Raw genomic sequence first — 24,361 nt, forward strand, 5'->3', positions numbered from 1 at the left:
ATCAACAAATATTTAATGTCGATGAAACTGGGCTTTTTTTTTTTTCGGAAGCCAATGCCTTGCAAGACTTTTCTGACTAAATCAGAGAAATCTAGCCTGGTTATAAAGTCACGAAGCCGAATGAAATTACTGCTAGCAATATGCAATCCATTTGGAAGCACATTCTTCCACATTATGCAAATAATTTTAGAGGCTTTTCAAATGAATCTAAGTTAATTAAATCTCATTCTGAGAAACTGAGTGATTCCGACCTGCTAAATTTAGATGCACAGCAGGAAGATCCTGAAGAATATGAAGAAAATTTAATCACTGACAAACCCAAAGAGATTTAACAGAAACAAATTTAAAATATTTTTCGTGCAACCGAAACTTTTAAGAAGCAATACTTAGAGACTGGCCCCTGTGAAGAGAGAAGCAGGAAAATTTGCAGAAGAGGCAGTTGTATGAAAAAAAGAAACAGAATGCCCACCAGAATAATAGATTTATATTTTGAATATGTTTTATTGTCTTCAGCTTCATAGTTTTCCTTAAACCAGGCCCTGAGACATACCCTAATTCCTTTAAAAAAAAAAAAAATCAAGGTTAAAAAAAGAAATTTGAGGAATGACTTAATTTTTTTCCCATAGGTTATTATACTCGATTAGTGCATTTTCGATTAATGTGCCTGTTTTAAACAACACATTAGGTGCACTAATCGAGGGATTACTGTATAGAAATAGAAGACACGACGCAACCTGAATAAAAAAAATGAATATTAATTTGGAAAAGATTTTTGGAAATTTTCTAGTGTTTTCTTTTTCCTTTTTCTTGGGAACCCCCCCCCCTTTCCCCTCTCTGGGTGCACTACTGCCTCTCAGGAATCATGGCTTCTGTGAACGCAAGGGGAATGAGGTTGTGCATGGGCAGACCGAGCTCTGCTTTGTTTGCCCGAGCCGGACCAGAGGAGATCACAGGTATCATGTATTGGCAATCACGGCAGATGCTCAGTCATAGGTCGTATGCATGTGTAGCATCTATTCTGAAATTTTCTACTCAACTCAGTCCCCCTAAGAATGAATCTTGAATGTCCCCCCCCCTCCCCAAGATTAAATCCTGAGTGTGCCACTGCTCAATTTTATCCATTTCAAGGGATAAAGACAACACTTTTGCTTCAGACTGCTGTATAAAATAAACTACTTGATAGAATGACTTGCTATTTCACATGGATGCTTATGACAGATGTACCAACTTAGAAAAAAAATCTTGCTGATAGTGTTGCCATCTATGGTCTGTATAATATATATAAATATTATATATTTATATATATTCAAATATATTTGAATTACTCAATAATGTGCATCACTACATGTTCATAATGTGCATCACTACATGTTCTAGACAACTATTTAAGAGTGCTGCTGGTCCCTCCAGCCATAGGTCTGAATTGTCAGCTATGCTGATCTCGACTCTATAAAAATAGGGGGGGGGATTGAGGTGGTGCCGTACCTCCCTGTAAAAGGGGCTCATGGTCGTTGAATCCCCATATGAAATGAAATGAATTCCTTCTGTGTATCTAATTGCAGGGATAGCCCATGTATTGATTACTGTTACAATATTCCTTCCATCCATCCAGTTTAAATTTTAAAATTTTTCTAACTCTTTCTTCAGATATTTAGACAGTTTTCTTTTTGACCTCTAAGCTGAAAATGTTGTGTGCCTCAAGAATTCCTAAGTATTTGTAGGATTCATTCTGGGACAAGCTTTTAATTTTCCTATCATCTTCAAATGTGATTTCTTTGCTGCCTGCTATTTTCTCGTGAACTTGATGTGCATTTCTTAAGTCCAAATTTTAAACAAATGCCTTCACTGAAGATTTTGACTGGTTTGAGCAGTGACTTGGTTTTATCTGGATGATTTTCTGTATAGCTTCAGATTGTTCTTGTATAACAGACGTGTTGTTATTTCTCCACTTGTTTTGATGTTTAATATCCAAAGCTGTTTATTTTTATTTTATTTTTATTTTTATTATTGTTTAGATTTAATGCTAGGATGAACAAGTGAGTCACCTTGTAAAATCCCTCTCTTTATATTCACTGACTCAGATTGTCTCCATTGACTATTAGCTGAGTTTTCCATGTGGTTATGGAAATTATATGGAAATTATGACATTAAAACAACAGAGTGAAATTAACAATAAAGTGGGCAATAATGATGCCGAAAACAGAGTGCAGTTAACAGTAAAGTGGCGAGTGGGATTGACAGTGAACAAGTGCATGCGTGTGTGTGTGTGTGTGTGTGTGTGCAGTACTTGACAGGGTGTAGCATAGAGGCAGTCTGCCTCACGGCATGGCTTAATAAGTGCACTTGTTCAATCATATTGCTGTAGGCGGCGTCACAACACAAACAATTCCTGTTAGCGTAGCAAGTGTGGAAAGGAGTTTTTCTAAGCTTAAACCGATTAAAAATTATTTGTAAACAGCAATCACTCAAGAAAGATTGGTTGGTCTAGCAACTATATCGACAGAGCTTATAATTTAAATTTAGAAGCGCTTATAAACAGTTTTATTGTGTGTTTTAATATTATTATGTAATCATTTTGCATTAATGTTTCTCTTGTAATAAAAACAAAATAGCAATTGGAGATTGTCTTTTATTTTTGTCTTGTAATCCATAAGGGGCGTGATCTAATCTGGCGACAGCCCTGTGTGTGTGTGTGTGTGTGTGTGTGTGTGTGTGTGTGTGTGTGTGTGTGTGTGTGTGTGTGTGTGTGTGTGTGTGTGTGTGTGTGTGTGTGTGTGTGTGTGTGTGTGTGTGTGTGACTGCGATAAAATTTTGCAAGAGTGAATGATAGTGTAAGAAAGATGCAAGATTTGAAAGCTGAGTTGGTGCAGATGTGGCAAGATAGGTGAATGTGGAGTGAAATGAAGAGAATTGTAGATATGTATAGAAGAGTGAAGAAGATGAAATTAAATGATATTGGTATGAAAATGGTAATAACAGACCTGCAAGTGCCGTTGTATGGAGATTTCATTATTAGAGGTGTAGCAAACGAGAAGTTGTACAAGGTTTGTTTCCTGGAGGTAAAATGAATAGAGTTATTGAACTATTGGATATGAGGACTAAGCGAGCAAAGGAGTTGGTAGTGGTAGTAGGGACAAATGACTTGAGTGGGAACAAGGAGAATGTAAGATTGGACATCAGTAGGTTGCTGAGAAGGATAAAAGATAATAGTCTGATAGGAAACGTAGTCGGTATGTTGCCCAGGTATGACAGTGATGAAATGAGGTGGAGAGCAAGAATTATTATTATATTATGGGCAACTCCATGGAGTCCAAAGACTCATCGTGGGAGACCCAATCTATCATACCTCTCCTTGAGCCCATTAACAGACAAAGCATTCATAGCTAACTCTGGCAGTCCATTCCACTCATTCACCACTCTCCAAATACAAAATCTAGTCCTCGTACCCCTACTGACAATACCTTTATTCAACTGCCAGGGATGATCACTTGTTCTGGTCCCTCTAGCCAAGTGCTGAAACATTTCCTCTGTATCTATCCTATAAAATCCTTTAAGCAATTTAAATATTTCTATCACATCCCCCTCTTTTTTTCTCCTATCAACCCAATTTCTGCAATCCACACACCCTCAATCTATCTTCATAGAGGACATTCCACAGACCACTTACCATCATTGTTGCTAGCCTCTGAATCTTCTCCTCTGCTTTCTCTTCCCCAAGAAACCCTGGAGACCAGACTTGAGCACAATAATCCAGATGTGTACATATCAAGACCTTATATAAAGGAATAACAACTTCCTTATCTCTGCATGTTAATGTGTTCTTCACTAGCTAAGTAATCTTATGGGCTAATTTAGCGACCTTAGCAATATATCCTCTAAACTTTAACTCTCTGTCTACCACCAGCATCCCTAAATCTCTAGCTTCATCTATTTCCTGGAATACAGTGCCATCAATGTGATACACAGCTTGTAATCTATTTATCCCAAAATGCATAACTTTATATTTCTCGACATTAAACTGACACCGAGTAACTTTTGTCCATACTGACAGCCTATTTAAATTTTCCTGTAATTTTCCTCCACATTGTCTTGATTAATTATCACTCTACCTAATTTCTCATCATTGACAGACAATGGAATATTTCCTTTCAGGTTATTTCAGGAGTGGAAGGAAGGTAAGATTGTACTGCTTCATGAAGAATGTGACAGAATTCAAATATCAAATTATAGGCCAATCTGCATCAGGTGTTGTGGTTAAAGTATGTTGGGAAAGACTGGTGAGAATCTGTATACATAATTGGGTTGACAACAATGGTATTATTTCTGATGGACAACATGAATTTGCTAAAGGAAGGTCATGTTTTAGTAATTTACTTACTTATTACAATAAGGTGACAGCTGCATTGGATGTTCAAAGATAGATACACAGTTAGACAAAGGCTTTTGATTGATTACACATTTCAATACACATGATAAGTTAGTTGATAGTCAAACTACAGCAGATGGGATTGGATGTTAAGCTAGTTCATTGGATTGGAGATTGGCTGTCTGATAGGTATCAGCATGTTGTGTATGGGGAGCAATATCCCAGAAGAGGAAAGTCATTAGTGGTATGACTTGAGGGTCTGTTTTGGTGCCATTGCTATTTAAATTGTATGTTAATGATATTGGGGAAGATTCAAATGTGGATATACAGTTGGTTGCAGGTGATGCAAAGTTGGGACAAACTATGGGGGAGTAGAGCAGATGTTGTGGTCTTCTTGTAAGACCACAACATCTGCTCTACGTTGCATCAATGTTACAAAATGCAAGGTTTTAAAATTTGGAAAGCAAAGATCTGCGTGTTGAGGCTTAACACACTCTCCTACCACCACCCTTCTAAACAATATGGCATTATTAAAACTCTAACCAACAGAGCCCAGAATCTTTGTTCCAGTAGAACCTCCCTTTCACATCCTTTCCAATGGCTATAGTGATTACATAATTAAAAAAATAATCAGTTCCTCCCCCATTCCCTGGCCATCTCTTCAGAAGGATTTTAGAAATGTCATCACCATACCCTGCATCTGTGGTACATGAGAAAAAATAGCCAGGTCCTTAAAAAAGTACAACCTCCACACAACTTTTAAATCCCACCTTAAACTTGCTACCTTCGTCTATACTGACTGAGCTACGGAGGCTGTGAACAAGAGATGCACATGAGGAATTGAGTAAACTTGATGTGACAAAGCTAATAGGATTTTATGATATATCACTATGTGTTCTGAAGGAAAGTTTCAGAAAGTTAGTGACAGCACTGACCTATCTTTTAATAGATTAGATTAGATTAGACCAAGTTACAAAGGAGTGAAAAGAGGACAAAGTTCTTTCTCTTCATAAGGGAGATGATAAGACTTCGTTTTGAAATATAGGCTAATCTATATATCTGGAGTTGAGGTTAAAGTATTAGAGAGGTTAGTTAGTCAGGACTAGCTCCATAATGTCCATTCTCCATAATGGATATCATAGTGAGATGTGGTTTTAGGATAAGGTGGATGCGAAATGAATTGATGAGGAGGTGAGACAAGTAACCTAAAAGAAGAAAGAATTATGAAGGCAGCACAAGATAAGTGGTAATAATTTTCTGGTGGTGGTGAATGGATGCATCAAGGTCCCATAAAGAGGAACAACAACTTCCTTACCTCTCCCTATCATTATGCTTCTCAACAGCCAAGCAATCCTATGAGCCACCCTAGAAGCCCTAACAATATTTCCTCCAAACCTCAAACTCTCCATTCACCACCTGGTCTCTCCTGGGTTTCTTAGAGATTGGAGGTTGTGGAAGGGATTTCAGAGGTGAGCGACTGGGATGGTGAGTGGTCTGTGGGGTTGGAGTGAGGGTATGTGGACTGCAGAGGTTGGTTGGTGGGCGAAGAGCGGAGATTTGATGAAAACATTTAAGTTATTTAAAGGGTTTTATTGGATTGATGCAGGGGAGGTGTTTGAGTGCTTGGCTGGGGGAGCAGAGCAGGGGAAGGGTTCCCCTGGAGGTTGAGTGAAGGTGTGGTTGGCAGAGGTGTGAGGACTGGATTTTTCACTTGGGGAGTTGTGAATGGGTGGAATGGACTGTCGGGATGGGTTGTTGACATTTTATCTGTTGGTGGGTTTAGGGGAGAGGTGTGATGGGACGTATTATTGCCCATACAATAATAATAGTTGGGCTAAAGGAAGATCATGTTTACAATCTACTTACTTATTATTACAAGATGATAAATGCATTGGATTAGGGTGATGCATACACAGCAGTATATTTAGATTTCTCTAAGGCCTTTGATAAACTGCCACAATACAAGATGGTAATTAAGTTGGATAGTAGATTATTGTGTAGGTTTGGATATTGGTTGTTTGATAGGTATCAACATGTTGTTGAGGGGAGAGGAGCAAATTCCAGAAAGGAAAGTCACTAGTGGTGTGTTCCAAGGATCTGTTTTGGGACCAATGCTGTTATTTGTATATTGATGATATTATGATGATATGCAATTGTTTGCAGATGATGTAAAATTATGAGGAGTAGGATAGGATTGAACTGGATGAATGGGCAAGTGCCTGTTCATCCAGTTCAATCCAGATTCATCCAGATGATTACTAGTTTGCTGCTAAGTATAAGGTTTTAAAATTCAGGAAACAAAGATGGGATGCAGAGCATTCATTTCCTGGTATATCTTAGAGAAGGTGGAAGAGATAAGGGATCTGGGAGTGATGTTGGACAAGATCCTAAAACTGGTAAAAAAAAACTGGAGACACTGCTAAAATTGTGAAAACAGTACAGAGCATTATGACAATGATGCAGCAAAACCCTTATGTGTATTACTTGGTTTTCAAAAGAATGAAGTACTGTTGGAATGGGTCCAGAGATTATTGGCAAGGTTGATTCTGTTATCTGGAATGTTGAGTGTGAAGAGAGAGACAGATTAAGGATAAGGAAGTATGTAGTTTACACAGTTAGATAGGAGAAGAAGGTGCTGGAATATCATTGATACATATAAGTTAGCAAGGATTATTATCAGATTAACATGGGTGAGATTTTTCACAGAATGTGGGGAGACAATTGAAGTATAAAGATGCCATTCTTGGAATCTGTGTAAGGAGAATGTGAGTAGGTGTTTTTTTTTTTTTTTTTTTTTTTTTTTTTTTTTTTTTTTTGCATGGAGTGTGAATGATAAGTCACAATATGTTACTTGAGAGTATGGTGAGAGAAGAGATTGTGAAAGTATTTAAGATAAAGTGTGATGAGCTAATATGACAGTGGGACCTCAGATGATGCATTTTGTTGACTCTGTGGAGATCTGATGATAATAATGATAGTAATAATTATTATTATTATTGTTCCAAGTAACTCCAAGGAGTCAACAGACTCCTCGAGGGAGGCCCTAACATCATGTCAAGAACAACTATTCGACATTCACACAGTATCTCTCATACCTTGCCTTGAACTCATTCACGGTCGTAGCACCCACAACAGACTCTGGAAGCTTATTCCACTCATTCACCACTCTCCAAGTAAAAAACCTAGCACTAACACCCTTGTCAACCACACTCTTGCCCAGCTTCCATGCATGGCCCCTAGTCCTCCCACCACCAGTCATATTTTCAAAAATATCTTCTGGATCAATCTTATAGAAACCCTTCAGTAATTTCAATGTCTCAATCATATCACCCCTCCTTCGCCTATCGTCCAATCTCTGCAACCCACAAATCTTCAACCTATTCTCATAAGGTTATTCCACAGACCTGCTATCATCTTAGTCACTCGTCTCTGGATCCTCTCCACTTCCTCCCCATCATGAAGAAACCATGGTGCCCATAATTGGGAGCAGTAGTCCAGATGGGGTCTTATCAAGACTCGATACAGAGAAACAACAACTTGTTTGTCTCTGCATGGTAAAGTAATTTTCAGAAGCCAAGTGATTTGATGAGCTGATTTAGTCACTTTTGCAATGTGCCCCCTAAACTTCAATTCCATATCCACCAACACTCCCAAATCCCTGGCCTCATCAATCTCCTGGAGTACGGTTCCACCAATGCGATATTCTGCTGCTATTCTTTTCACCCCAAAGTGCATAACCTTACACTTTGCCACATTAAATTGACATCCATTTTTCCTTGCCCAGTCCTCCAAACTATCCAAATCATCCTGTAAAATTTTGACATCCTATGCACTCACAATTGCTCTACCCAACTTTGCATCATCAGCAAACAAGTGAACACTTCCTCTCAAATACTTTCCTATATCATTGATGAACAAATTGAATAGCAGTGGTCCAAGAACAGTGCCCTGCGGCACACCACTAGTCACAAGCCGTCTTTTAGGCTCCACTCCTGAATAAACCACTCTCTGGTATCTCTCCTTCAACCACCCTCCTATCCATCTCACCAACCCTATATATCTATCCCCATCTGCTCCAGATTACTGATTAAGGTTCCATGTGGTATCCTGTCAAAGGCGTTGGCAAGTCCAGTAGTATCATTGTAAACCCATTACTCCTATCCTGTTCAGCCGTCACTGTGTTATAAAATGTGAGCAAGTTACTGAGGCATGATCTACACTTCACAAAACCATGTTGTTCCCCCATACAATATCCCATTTTCATCTATCCCATCCTGTATTCTTTCCTTGCCTAATTTGTCTAAGACCTTGACAATGATTCCTGATATGCTAATCGGTCGGTAATTTACAACAGCAGTCTTGGAACCACCTTTATGCAGTGGAACTATTTTCTCCTCTTTCCACCCCCTCGGGACTAACCCAGACCCGAGACTCAAATTAAACAAAATGGTCAAGGGTACTGACAATTCTTTAGCTGCTTCTCGTACGGTACGAGCTGATATACCATCCAATCCCACGGATGTATTGACATTGAGGTTATGCAATAGACTACTCACCTCCACTTCATTCACCACAATTCCCGTATAATCTACTGGTTTATTCATTTCTGCAATGTCACCACCTGGGTGATATATACTTGCAAAGTGCTCACTGAGTAACTCAACTATATCAACTGATTCAGTTACCTCTCTACCATTGACATTCTTTAAAATCATTCTGCCATGTACATTTTTCCTTTTACTTGCTACATATCTAAAAAACTGTTTAGGATTTTCTTTAGCCTGCATGGCCAATGTTCTTTCATAATCCTTTTTTGCTTTTCTTACCACACTCGTTACCCTTCTGGCCTGTGCTTTATACCGTTCATGTGCCTGCTGGTCACCTTTCTCCGTAAATTTCCTCCCTAGTTGTTTCTTTTTTTGCAGCGCTCAAGTTTAATGGTGTTATTCATCCATTTAACCCCTACTTGATTTATTATTCAGACTCCAGGTATGCAGTCAGCCATTGCTTCATGCAAACACTTCTTAACTGCCTCCCATGCACTATCAACTTCTAGTCCTTGCAGTTGTACATGCCATGGCACTGAACCAATCAAACTCCTAAGCTTGTCATACTTTCCAGCCTGATAATTCCACATGTACTCTGTCTTAATTGAAAATTCCACACCTTTAGCCACCTCCCAAGTCAAGACCCTATGATCACTCTCACCAATTGGTGGCAATGTGGTCATATTTGTTACAGCCAAATCCTCAGATGTAATTACTAGGTCAAGCACTCTGTGACCCCTAGTATTTTCCATTACATGTTGTCGCAGATAGTTATCCCTTAATAACTGCATAAAATCCAATTCCTTCCTCCCGTGTGTCCTCTCCTCACTCCAATCAATGCGACCATAGTTGAAATCTCCCATAATAATTACCCTCCTTCCACTCATTTCTTCTATTTGCTTGTTCATACTGTCACCACCATCTTTTCCATCACCTGGTCTATAGCAGCACCCAATTGTATATTTAGTTCTGCTAGCCACAATCTCACACCAAATGGCCTCAAATGTGCTCTTTTCTCTATCCTGCAATTCAACTTCTATTCTCCTTGGCTGTAGCTCATCAGCTATCATCAACAATACTCCTCACCCCATTTTATTCTCCCTGTCATTTCTGAACACACTATATCCATCACATTCAATCCCACTAGCTATATCATCTACAGTCAGCCATGATTCACTAATACCAATAACCTGTGGTCTGGAAGTGCCAACCATTGCAGCGGGTGAAAGAATTGATAGTGGTAGTAGGTACAAATGATTTGAAAGGAGACAAAATGGCTATGAGTGAGGATGTGAAGGAATTGCTTGAGGTAGCAAAAGAGAAGAGTGAGAGAGTATGGATGGCAAGTCTGTTTCCACAGTATGACAGTGAAGAGTATAGAAGGAGGGCCATAATTGCAAATGACTTTTTGTGTGAATTATGCAGGACAAGTGGTGTGGAGTGAGTTCGATGGGCGAAAGGATTTATATAAGATGGATGGTTTATATTTGAATAGATTTGGTGTACAGAGACTTGAAAAGATGTTGTCGAATGCAGTGGAAGTGGATGTGCAGAATCAGGGAAACTAGAGTTATTAGGGGGGGAAGGAAGTAGATATGTAAACTTTAGGGAGACAGTTGAGTGTATGAATATGTGTAATATGCCCAAGCAAGCATGAAAGACTACGAATCAGAATGGGATAGTTAGTACAAGGCATCAAAATAGGGATGGGACAAACAGGCTTCTGCAATTCATGTATACTAATGCCAGAAGTAATAGGAACAAGAAGGAAGAATTTTTGGCCCTGGTTGGCACTTCCAGGCCACAGGTTATTGGCATTAGTGAAACATGGCTGACAGAAGATGATATAGATAGTGGGATTGAATGTGAGGGATATGGTGTGTTCAGGAGTGACAGGGAGAATAAAATGGGGGGAGGAGTGTTATTGATGATAGCTGATGAGCTACAGCCAAGGAGAATAGAAGTGCAACTGCAGGATAGAGAAAAGAGCACATTTGAGACTATTTGGTGTGAGATTGAAACTAGCAGAACAAAATATACAGTTGGGTGCTGCTATAGACCAGGTGATGGAACAGATGGTGGAAATAGTATGCATAAGCAAATAGAAGAAATGAGTGGAAGAAGGGTAATTATTATGGGTGATTTCAACTATCGTAACATTGATTGGAAGGAGGAGAGGACACATGGGAGGAAGGAATTGGATTTTATGCGATTATTAATGGATAACTATCTGCGACAGCATGTAATGGAAAATACTAGGGGTCAGAGATTGCTTGACCTGGTAATTGCATCTGCGAATTTGGCTGTAACGAATATGACCACGTTGCCACCAATTGGTGAGAGTGATCATAGGGTCTTGACTTGGGAGGTGACTAAAGGTGTGGAATTTACAATTAAGACAGGGTACATGTGGAATTATCGGGCTGGTGAGTATGACAAGCTTAGGAGTTTGATTGGTTCAGTGCCATGGCATGTAAAACTGCAAGGGCTAGATGTTGATAGTGCATGGGAGGCGGTTAGAAAGTGTTTGCATGTGGAAATGGTTGACTGTATACCTAAAGTCTGAATAATAAATTAAGTAGGAGTTAAATGGATGAATAACACCATTAAGCTTGAGCTGCAAAAAAAAAAAAAAAGAAACAACTATGAAGAGAATTTAAGGAGAAAGGGGACCGACAGGCACATGAACGGTATAAAGCACAGGCCAGAAGGGTAATGAGTGTGGTAAGAAAAGCAAAAATGGATTATGAAAGAACATTACCCATGCAGGCTAAAGAGAATCCCAAACCGTTTTTTCGATATGTTGCAAGTAAAAGAAAAAATGTATATGGCAGAATGATTTTAAAGAATGCCGATAGTAGGTAGGTAACCAAATCAGTTGATATAGTTGAATTACTGAGCGAGCACTTTGCAAGAATATATCATCCAGGTGGTGACATTGCAGGAATGAATGAGCCAATAGATTATACGGGAATTGTGGTGAATGAAGTGGAGGTGAGTAGTCTATTACAAAACCTCGATGTCAATACATCTGTGGGATTGGATGGCGTGAAGCGGCTAAGGAATTGTCAGTGCCCTTGATCATTTTGTTTAATTTGAGTCTCGGGTCTGGGTTAGTCCCAAGGGGGTGGAGAGGGAAAAATAGTTCCACTACATAAAGGAGGTTCCAAGACTGCTGTTGTAAATTACCAACCGATTAGCATATCAGGAACCGTTGTCAAGGTCTTGGAGAAATTAGTCAAGAAAAAAATACAGGATTGGATAGATGAAAATGGGATACTGTATGGGGGGGGGGACAACATGGTTTTGTGAAGGGTAGATCATGCCTCAGTAACTTGCTCACATTTTATAACACAGTGACGACTGAACTGGATAAGGGTAATGGGTTTACAGTGATTCTACTGGATCTTGATTCTACTGCAGCATATGGGGATGGATATAGGGTTGGTGAGATGGATAGGAGGGTGGTTGATGGAGAGATATCAGAGAGTGGTTTATTCAGGAGTATAGTCCAAAAGACAGCTTGTGACTAGTGGTGTGCCGCAGGGTTCTGTTCTTGGACCACTACTTTTCAATTTGTTCATTAACGATATAGGAAAGGATCTGAGAGGAAGTGTTCACTTGTTTACTGATGATGCAAAGTTGGGTAGAGCAATAGTGAATGCAGAAGATGCCAAAATTTTGCAGGATGATTTGGATAGATTGGAGATCTGGGCTAAGGAGAATGGATGTCAATTTAATGTGGCAAAATGTAAGGTTATGCATTTAGGGGTGAAAAGATTAGCAGCAGCATATCACATTGGTGGAACTGTACTCCAGGAGATTGATGAGGAAAGGGATTTGGGAGTGTTTTTGGATAGGGAGTTGAAGTTTAGGGGGCACATCGCAAAAGTGGCTAAATCAGATCATCAAATCACTTGGTTGCTGAAAAATACTTTAACAAGCAGAGACAAACAAGTTATTGTTCTTCTGTATCGAGCAGCCTTGATAAGACCCCATCTACACTACTGTGCCCAGATATGGCACCATGGTTTGTTCTTGATGGGGAGGAGGTGGAGAGGATTCAGAAACGAGGGACCAAGATGATAGAAGGTCTATGGAATGAACCTTATGAAAACAGGTTGAAGATTTGTGGGTTGCAAAAATTGGTTGATAAGCGGAAAAAGGGTGATATGATTGAGACATTGAAATTACTGAATTTTTTCTATAAGATTAATTCAGAAGATATTTTTGAGAATAGGACTGGTGGTGGGAGGACTAGGGGCCATACATTGAAGCTGGGCAAGAATGTGGTTAGCAGGGGTGTTAGAGCTAGGTTTTTTACTTGGAGAGTGGTGAATGAGTGGAATAAGCTGCCAGAGTCTGTTGTGGGTACTATGACTGTGAATGAGTTCAAGGCGAGGTATGATAGATGCTGTATGAAAATGTCAAATAGTTTTTCTTGACATGATGTTAGGGCCTCGCTCGATGAGTCTGATGACTCCTTGGAGTTGCCCGAAATAATAATAATAAAAAAAATAATAATGATAATCAGGAAAAATATTTAAGAAAAATAAGTTTGCATTGTTGCAAATGGGAATATAAGAACAAAAATAAGCTCCACAGAACCGGTTATTTTTAATTTTTTTTTTTTTTTTTAATTTCGGGAGACTTTGACCTTAAGGGAGTAGGGAACTAAATTTATTAATTTTCTAAAAATTATATTTATTAGGAATATTATGATGCAACTGTGACTGTATCGATCATTTAATTAACTTTATAGGTATAGCTACACTGTGATGTGCTTAAACTGGAGCTCTTTTTCACTGGTAATATCAGATCTCATCATTATTAAGGCTCAGTATGGAGCTCAGTACTTTACTTGAAATTTTCTGGCTTTTTCAGCTATGATTTTAAGCCACATGTTTATATCCTGTTCATGGTGAATTCACAAACGGATGTTCAGAGAAATTAGACAAGTTTGGAAAAGAAATTGTTATAAGCGTATGTATACCGACTAAAGAAATGTAACAAGCAGTCTGATAAAGAAAGTGAAAGTGCAGTTTGATAGAAGATTGGTGAAAGAAAATTCATATGATGTGCAGCAAGAGTAAGAATAATTACAGAGGGTTGACTGGTGGATTATTGTAGGGTGACCGTGGCAAAGGATTGTGCTGAAGCAATGGCCACAAAAATCAATGCCAAGTATGACAAGTGGAAACACCTATATTGTAGGGAAAACAAAGCAATGCAGCCTTCATATTTGTTTGAGAACTATTTGAAAAACAGACCGCATATGTTTAAGAAGTTTAATAATAATTCTGTAGAAGTAATGCTGACCATCAGAGAAATTATAAACAGCATAAAAGAGTTCAAGGACAGGCAGCATAAATTAATTAAAGAGACAATGGAACTACAGCAAGAACTAAATTCTATAAAACTACATTACGAACTCCTAAACCAACAACAGCATAAAAATGATCTCCTCATAGACAGTCTTCCATTAACTGCATTGAACATTTAATGTTATTGCCAATTTTCTGGCTTAATCGAACATTTACGGTAGTTTAATTAAGCCAGAAAATTGGCACGCCCATTCAACCAAAATATAGTCCATTCATTAGTTACTTCAAAAAAAGGAAAAGAGAATGTTTTCCCTGACTTCCCACCATCATTGTAGTGTGACTTATAAACAGTTGACAAAAGATAACTTCATCAAAGTTAGCAGGATAAAAAAAAAACAGTAGCCGAAGACCTGAATGAAACCCATGATCATACCAATCTACCTGCCCCAGTACTTAGCACCATATTACAGAAAATATTCTACCATACAAGGAAAATAAAAACAGAAAAAACTACCAGTTTCTATGGGTAAGAGATGGCAAAATGTTCCTTAAAACGACATAAGAAGCAAAGCCAATTCAAATAAAATCCTTAGAAGATCTCGACAGGTTGCAACTTTAAAGGAAATACTAATGTGTTTGAAAGAAGGGAACAACATACCAATCCACATGAATGCAGACCACCAAGCAGATCTAATCACCCTAGAATATGACAGCTGCCCCATAGTAAATTCACAAGTGGAATTAGACAAGCTTGAGAAAAGTTTATCTGATTTTAAACTTGATAACTGAATGGAAAAAAGAGACACACTGCAGAAAAGGACTATCTGTTCTCCTTATTAACATAACAAGCATTCAAAAATACTGGCTTACCCTTCAAGTTTATCTAAAGGAAGATATAGACAACTCAAATATTTTAGTATTAACAGAAGTATCCACAAAGAAGCAACCAGTTATGAAATGCCAAACTTTCAACAACACAAACAGTGTAGACAATGCCAGATTAAGGGGTGGGCTGACTGGGCACCCACCCGGGATGCCAAACTGGCAGAATCGATCAATGTTTTCTTCAGAGTTTGCCACTGAATCTCCAAGTTTTGATTCCTGTTCTCAAACGCTTTCATTTTTTCTTCAATAATCTTTGTGTGTTTTAGTCTACAGTTCACATCTGAGAGCTGCTCAACTTTTATTCACTTTAAAACTTTCTTACATGTTATTCTTTTCAATATGAAACTCAATTTTATCCTGCTCAAGACTAAATAGTGATCACTTCCAATTTCAAATCCTCTGTACACTCTGGTGTCCTGCACCAGGGAAAAAACATCACTATCAACAATAACATAATCAATGAGACTTTTCTTATTCCTTGCCTCTTCTCTCCATGTGAATTTGTGCACATTTTTATGTTGGAACATGGTGTTAGTAATAACCAGTCCATGTCCTGTGCAAAAATCCAACAGATATTTGCCATTATTATTAGCTTTGCTCTTTTCTCCAAATTTTCCCAAAATATTTTTGTATATGTCTCACAATCATTTCCTACTCTGCTATTTAGATCCCCAACAAGGACCAACTTTTCATTTTTGATTGTGTCAGTTGCTTTTTCTAAAGCCTCAAAAAATATCTCCACTTCTACCTTAGTAGAACCTTCTGTGGGACCATAGGCACAAATAAGTCTCATTGTCCAGTTCCCCATCCTCATATTTGCCCACATTACTCTACTTGAGACTGACTGCCATTCAAGAAGATTAGCCTCGTATTTTGTGTTGAATACTATGGCTACTCCTTCTTTTCCTTTATTGTCATTGCCTGAATATAACATTTTGTATTTATTGCTCAGAAAGATCTCACCAGTTTTTGTCTTTTTTGTTTCAGTCATTCCTATTATGTTGATCTGGTACTTATCTAATTCCTCAGCTAGCTCCATTCCATTTCAGGCTTCTTATGTTGATAGTACTGATCTTTAACTCTGGTGATGTTGAGTTGGGGTGTGCTTTCAGATTTGTTCCAGTAGCTGACTTTTTGCTGTTCGCCATGGTTCCCTGGTGAAAACAACGGGGGACATTTAACCTAGCGACGCCCCAGCCAGCATGAAAGTTTGTCATGTCATACCATCATTTTTTATTTTGGTTTAACCAATAAGAATATAATTTGGTCGGCTAAATCTCAAATTGCCAGCCCATCCTCGTTCGTTCAGTATCCAAGTAGATACCCAACAGGGTGCACCACGAGAAGGTGAGGATTGGACATTAGGTCAGAAGCCCTGGTTGGTTCTCTGCATTCCTTTAAAGGCTATGTGGAGGTCTCCTCTCGGTTATACAGCTTTGACCCTTAAGCACCCCTTGCAAATAATAATAATAATAATAATGTAAAGGAAATTCCAGGCTTGATAACCAGATCTGATAAGCGCCTCTGTAGTGCAATTGGAAGAATGATGGTACATTGCCCCTTTGATTGGAAAAGGCCCATGTTCGATTTTCGTCATGATGGGAGAATCTTTATATGGATGTTTTCACTTGAAGGTGAGTTAACTGATCTCATATGGAGGTAGCAGGTTTTTTTTCTTCCGGAAACTCGGGTTTTTCATCCCACATACAGACAAATTGACCCTCGAGAACACACAATTTACAGACAAAAAAATACTAGCTGTGGTGGGCGGTAGATGGCACTGATTTTGACGATTGGTAGTAGAGGTTCTGTGTAGTGGTGGAGACAGAGAGTTGTACAATAGGTATCCTCCCTCGATGAGTCTCCGGACTCCTTGGAGGTGTCACGAATAATAATAATAATAATAACTTTGACCTTTGAGATGGAATTTGAGAAGAATTTGCTATTTATTTATTTATTCATTTTTTTAATAATTTCCCTTAATTTTCCATCTCAGTATAATAGCTGTATAGCATCCATCTCAGCTCTCTAGGTGGTGCCTAGGTTTTTCTTGTCAAATGGCAGTTTGTTGATCATGTCAGGTATGTAGAAGCTCTGAGTGGCTTTTCAATAGTGATTTAGCATATGATATTAGATCTGATAAAAGCACATGTTTTATGCTTCTTATGGTATCAAGTATGATGTAATGTGGAAAGTTTGGGTGGGGGGAATAGAGGATGCTAGTGTTTGGGTTTAGTAATAAATAGCAGATTGGGTTTGGATGCCTGAGTTATTACTGAGTCCCTGGGTGATGGAAGTTTTTTTATTTATTTATTATTATTTTTTTTAACATGGGATTTTGTTGTGTTGTTGATTTTTTGGTTATATTGTTATTGTTATTTTATAATTTTTTGTTGCATTTTTGAAATTTTTTGAAAATTTTTTTTGTTTTTGTAGTTTTTTTATATCCACAGTTGGAATAATAATAATAATAATAATAACAACAACTGAATACTTATTATTATTTTGGAACACTACGCTTATTCAATGCATGCATAATTTAGATTTTATAAGTGACATTGAAGAAAGGTATATGCATTGATATCTCACTTAAACATGTGAGTAAACTTTTTAAGTGGCACTGGTTGACATCTGCACTGTTACTAATAACCCTTCCCAGCTTCGCATCATCCGCAAACAACCGAATATCCCCTTGCAGTCCACAGACAATGTCATTGATATAAAGGTTAAACAATAAAGGTCCCAGTACTGAGCCCTGTGGAACCCCACTTGTAACCTTCTGCCTCTTTGATATTGCTCCACCATACACAACTGTCTGATGCCTATCGGACAGCCAATCTGACATCCAGACTCATGTGCTGCAAATTAAATATCAGCTTATCATGTGGCACCCTGTCAAATGCCTTTGCTAAGTCCTAGGAAAATGGCAGTATATGCCTTTCCCTCATCTAATGCTCTTGTAACTTTATCATAAAAGGCTAGCATATTGCTAAAACAAGAGCACCCCTTCACAAATCCATGCTGACTCTCACTGATAACATTACCCTCATCTGCCCAATGCTGTATATGGTCCCTCACTACTTTCTCCAAGATCTTACTAACTACTGATGACACACAAACTGGCCTAAAATTAGACACTTCCAGTCTGCAACCGCACTTATGCAATGGCACTATCTTACCTTCCTTCTATTCCATGGGCACCTTTCCCACGGCCAGACTTTCATTGAAAAGCCAGGTCAAGGGCACTGTCAGTTCCTCAGCACATTCTCTCAAAACTCGTGGTGAAATACCATCCAGTCCCATGGATGGTATTTCATCACTTTACTAACATCCAGAGTACTCAGTATGTGGAACACACTCTCCTCCTGCACCTCTAAATCTCGAACCTGCCCTTTCCCTCTAGTATTACAATTTACTCTTCCAGGATGAAATACTCCAATAAAGGGTTCATTGAAAATTCCACTATGTCCTCTGCATCAGTCACACTCTATTCCCATTTTTATCCCAGAATGTCATTCTTCCACAGTCATTTCTCCTCCTACTGGCCACAAATAACCATCTCTTATTTTTTCATAGTGTACTAAAGAAGGTGCTATTACAAAGAGCATGAAAGGGAGACTTTTATAGATGATATATTACTTATAACCTATGTAAAACTACAGCAACAATACCTATATATAATGTATTATACCAGAGTTGGAAACGTATTTAGCAGTCACTTCATGCTCAACCAAGGGCGCGCCGGCCATATGTGCAATGTGTGCAACACACACAGGCACCAAAGAGAAGGAAATACTTAAAAAAAACTTTTTTTTAAAGTGATTTTTTTATTGGAGGGGGGGGTAGGGGGGGGGAAAACTAAAGTTGTGTACACAGGCGCCGGACACTACTGGCACACCCTGTGCCCAACACAAAGAAATAACTGCAAGTTATTATTAATACAATATTAGTCAGATTCATCATGTTCCTCATGTGTTTGGCACAATGGTATGTCATGGCCAGGTAATTTGATTTCATAAAAATTTAATTAATACTATGATAGGACAGCAAATCTCATCTATAATATCTGCTATGTCTGTAAGTTATGTGTATTCTCTTCCCATTTTTTTTTTTTTTTTACTGTCTGTCTGTCTATCTTATAGAATGAAAATTGGGGTATTCAGGAAGAAAATCTTGGCATTGTATGAGTTGACCTTGATTATACACATACGTGCCTCCATAATGCAATTGGAAGAATGATGGCATATTGTGCCCCTCGATCGAAAAAGGCCTAAGTTCGATTCTCATTGTTGCTAGAGGAATCTTTATATGGGCTTTTTCATTTGAAGGTGAGTTAGCTGATCTTATATGGAGGTAACAGGTTTTTTCCTCTCAGAAAATTGGATTTATCATCCTGTGTACAAGCCTTCAGAACACGCAATTTACAGACAAAAAATACTGTTGATGGTGGTGGTGATGGGCAGTAGATGGAGTTGAAGGTAGTTGTGAGTATCAGGAGAATTAAGTAGTAGGAGAGATGGCTAGATGTATATCGTGAAATGGAGTAGAGTGCCCTCCAGTGCTGAGTCTTTGGGCACTTGGTGGAGGTATCATGTAATAATAATAATAATAATAATACACATACTGGCCACTGAATTAGAAACCCTTTTTTGCAGATGTACATAATGTTACTTACGTAGCATATTATTATTATTAATACGTGACACTTCCAGGGAGTCCAAAGACTCATTGAAGGAGGGCACCTACTCTACAACTTTGTCTCCACCTCAATCCACCAACTACAAGGAACCGCAACTACCATCATCACATACACCAATGCCATCTACCACCGCCACCATCACCACTAATATTTTCACAGACAATCACAAATATCCATGCCCATGGCGGGACTCATACCCACAGCCTTTTGGCTGGAGAGCAGATATGCTAACCATTCAGTCAACCAGGCAGGCAAAAATATCGCTATTAGGCAAACTACAAGAGTAAGCTCCACTATTCTGCTTGAAGTGTTTTATTTCCTAGATATTATTATTACACCTCAAAGGAGTCCAAAGACTCATCAAGGGAGGGCATCTACGCTACAACTCTCCATCTCCACACAACAATTCAATCCACCAACTACAGCGAACTGCATCATCTACAGCAACGCCATCTACTGCCCAGTGCCACCACCACCACCACTAGTATTTTCAAGACAATCACAGACATCCATATCCATGCCTTTTGGCCAACCAGGTGGCGAATATATATTCAAATATTTATATATTATATATATGCATAAATATTATATATTTATATATAATATATAAATATATAATATACGAGGATGGTCTGAAAAGTTCTCTGCCTAACAATGAAAAAATGAATTTATATTTTCATCCGTCCTTGTAATTGTTCTCAGTAAGATCTGCAAAATACCCCTCTACAGCTGCAGTCACCTCTTGATTCGAAGAAAAACGCTGACCAGCAAGGAATAGTTTTATTTTGGGGAAGAGATAGAAGTCAGAGGGAGCTAAATCTGGGGAATATAGGGTGAATGTTCCAACAATTCATAGTGCAGATCCCTTAATTTTCCCATTGCCAAAACACTTTTGTGGACAGATGCATTGTCCTGATGAAAGATGATTTTTTCTGCAAACCGGGTCTTTTCTCACAAATTTTTTCATCTAGGCTGATTAAAAGATCGGAATAATATTCCCCGGTCATTGTTTTACCCTTTTCAAGATAATTAATAAAAAAAATGCCTTTAGCATCCCAAAACACCAATGCCATGACTTTTCCTGCTGATGGAACCGATTTTGTTTTCTTTAGTGCTGAACAACTGACTTCTGTCTACTGTTTTGACTGCTGTTTGGATTCTGGTGTGTAATGGTGAATCCAAGTCTCATCCATAGTAATAAATCAATGCACAAAATCAATTTTATTCTTGTTAAAATACTCCAAGCACTGTTCAGAGATTTTCATGCGAGTGCATTTTTGATCTGCTGTGAGCAAACGCGGCACCCATTTTGCACAAAGCTTTTTCATATGCAATTCTTCATGCAAAATATATCCTACACATTCTTTTGAAATGCCTATAGTCTCAGCAATTTCACGCACTTTGACTTGCTGTCATCCAATACCATATCATGCATTTGATCAATGATTTCTGGTGTTGTTACACTTTTTGGATGCCCTTCATGTGGATCACCTTCAAGGCTGGTATGGCCACGTTTAAACTCAGCAGCCCATTTCTTAATTGTTGAAAATAAAGGAGAAGAGAGTGCTCATAAACTTTTATGAACTTTGAATGAATTTCTTTTGACATTAAGCCTTCTTTTACAAAGAATTTTATAACTGCTCAGTACTCAATTTTATCCATTTCAAGGGATACGACAACACTTCAGACAGCTGTACAAAACAAACTACTTGCAAATAACTTGAATTTCACATTGATGCTTGACAGATGTACCAGCTTAGAAAAAAAAATCTTGCCGACAGTGTTGCCATCTGTGGTCAAGGCCAAGAACTTTTCAGACCACTCTCGTATATAATATATATAATATATATAAATATTATATATTTATATATATTCGAATATATTTGAAATACTCAATAATGTGCATCACCACATGTTCTAGGCAACTATTTAAGAGTGCTGCTTGTCAGTAATTGTTAGTAGTGTTGATCACAATGGGGAAAAACAAACGTGCTTTCTGAGTTTGATAAAGGACTTATTGAGCATGCCTGTCTGGCCAGAGCCATGATTTTGAAAGCAGCAGAGCTGGCTGGTTTCTCAAAGGGTGAGATATCCCAGGTGTTTAACCAGTGTAAAAATAATCGATGTTGCTTATCTAAGAGGTATAATTGTGGTTCCAAGACAGTCTGTCAGGAAGTAGATTGCCATCATCTGAGAAGGCTTGTACAGACAAACAGAACTTCCTGTGTGTACCGATTGATCTACTCATTTAATGAAAACTGTTTCCGACTCATATCAGTTAAATCTTAAAATCTTAGTTAAATCTTATAATATGAGAAATTTTAGGTTTTTTTATTTGGATATAAGTTATTAAGTGTTCATACATACATACATAGATGTGGCAATTTCTTTCTCAAAACTCTGGGTTTTATTCCCTGTGAGGTAAGCAAGTCAGTCTGAGAACACATAGGCATCGTACAATCAGCAGACAAAAATATATTTAATGGTTGGAGTTGTCCTCCTACAGTAAGTCTTATAAACATTGGATGGCCACTAATAATACTGTAAATACTCTACTAGTAATAAATCCAAAATCGTCTCATAACTTTTTTGTAGCTTTAGAGTATATTGGCTGTAAAATTTTGAAGTAAAGTAAAATAAAACAACAATAGACTTATATATTTCTATTTAGTGCTATGATTTATTTCTTTTCAATCCTATAAACTTGCTCTTTTTCCTTTCAGCATCTAGAAGAATATAGTGTATGAAAATTTCTCTCATTCTTTCAACCTGTTGAGAGTGCAGTTTGGTGATAATGAGTAGATTTTCAGGTGAGATATAAAATAATTTACTGTTTTACGATTGTAAGTAAAATAACTGCACTACTTTCAGGCCCGGCTGGTGGCGTGTGCGAAGTGTGCAATATACACAGGCACAGCAGAAGAAAAGGCGCCTAAAAGATTTCAAAAAATATGAGATAAGAGTTTAAAACAAACAACGAATGGTACATATAATTATGAATGTACATCGTCTTCCGTTCAGGCCCCTTCAGATCTTCCCGGAAATGAACAAATAAATTCTGAAATTGTATCCTGGACCTGATTATATCACTGTAATTTTTGATTAAAATTTACGAAAATATACCGAAAAAGTTACGAAAAAGAGCATTACAGAATGTGATAACATGGAAGATCAACAATTGGAAAAAAATGTAGTTAATTAGAAAAACCATTAAGGACATCGAAGCAGAAGAACTGCAAATAGAGCTGATTTTCTTCAATTTTTCTTCAATCTAGAAAAATTGAAGAAAATAGTACACCAGAAATGGTTTTGAAGTGGATTTATAACAACAACCTTGAACAACTCTTTTTGCAAATTCACTGATTGCATTAAGATTACTATTGACTTTGCCCGTTTCAGTTGCTAAGGGAGAGAGAACATTTTCTAAATTACAATTAATAAAGAACTACCTGCGATCAAGCATGAGTCAAGAAAAACTAAATGGTTTGGCCATAATTTCAATAGAAAATAATATTGCTCAGTCTATCAACATTGATGTACTGCAACAGGATTTCGCTAAAATGAAAGCCAGACGAGTCCCTTTTAGCAAAATTAATGTAAAGAATATTTGAATAAATCTCTTAACTTTATAGTACTATTTTATATTATTTTGAAAATTTATATAACTTGAAAAAATTTGTATAAGCAGGACTAATCCATAGGTAACATTATACTGTAAAGAGGTTTTCATTTGTTTTTCATTTCCTGTTCATTTTATTCACACTTTATTAAAAAAAAAACTTTTTTGGTAAGGCGTCGAACATTAATCGCACCCACAAGAAAAATACTATGCACCGGTCCTGATTACTTTACTTACTTACAATGGCATTTGAATGAATTTGGTGCATGAGTCTTGAGAAAGTGTTGTTTAGTGAGAGTTCAGAAGTGTTATGTCAGGGAAACTAGAATGTTTAAGGGAGGATGCAGGTAAGCTTGAGTCCAGGCGACCTGGAGGTTAGTGAGTGGCTTCAATGAGAGTGATTGATGCTAAATGTAATACCCTAGGTTCTTAACTTTGGTGAGATAAGCAACACGAAATGTAAGGGGGTGGATTGTGGGATGAAAAGGGTATTCAGTTTATATATATTAAGGCCAAAGGTATTCAAAATAGGTGTGAATTTTTGGCATTGGTTAGCTCAAATTGATCAAATGTTATAGGCATTAGTGAGACTTGGTTGACTGAGAATGATATGGTCATAGGAATGGAACAAGAGTTATGGTGTCTTCAGAGAGGACAGAAGGAACAAGATGAGGGGAAGGAGGGAGGGATTGCTAATGATATCAGAAGAATTCAAGCCAAAAAGAGTAGAAGTACATCATGGATTCAGAAGGCAGTTCATTTGAGGCTATTTGGTATGAGATAAATGGTCAGCAGGAAGAAATATGTAATTGGTTGCTGCTATAATCCATCCAGGGGGGGGGGGGGGGGTATAAGGGAGAAAGTAGATGACATGCATTGGCAAATTAGTACAGGATGCAGGTCGAGTAATTATTATGGGCG

General features: G+C 37.9%; 1 protein-coding gene across 3 annotated transcripts in view; it reads left to right on the plus strand.

Moving 5' to 3' along the window:
- LOC150092169 (uncharacterized) overlaps positions 1–24,361 on the plus strand; it is a 300,320-nt gene that overhangs the window by 15,301 nt on the left and 260,658 nt on the right. For all 3 annotated transcript variants that reach the window (XM_090415233.1, XM_090415231.1, XM_090415232.1), the window contains exon 2: positions 22,545–22,631. In XM_090415233.1, the coding sequence (XP_090271359.1) occupies positions 22,616–22,631 (16 nt within the window). In that variant the 5' untranslated portion in view covers positions 22,545–22,615. The remainder of the gene's footprint in view (positions 1–22,544; positions 22,632–24,361) is intronic.

Source organism: Typopeltis vanoorti, unplaced genomic scaffold (genome assembly GCF_054136105.1).
Source record: "Typopeltis vanoorti isolate ZY-2024b unplaced genomic scaffold, IOZ_Tvanoo_1.0 HiC_scaffold_24, whole genome shotgun sequence".
Classification (NCBI taxonomy): domain Eukaryota; kingdom Metazoa; phylum Arthropoda; class Arachnida; order Uropygi; family Thelyphonidae; genus Typopeltis; species Typopeltis vanoorti.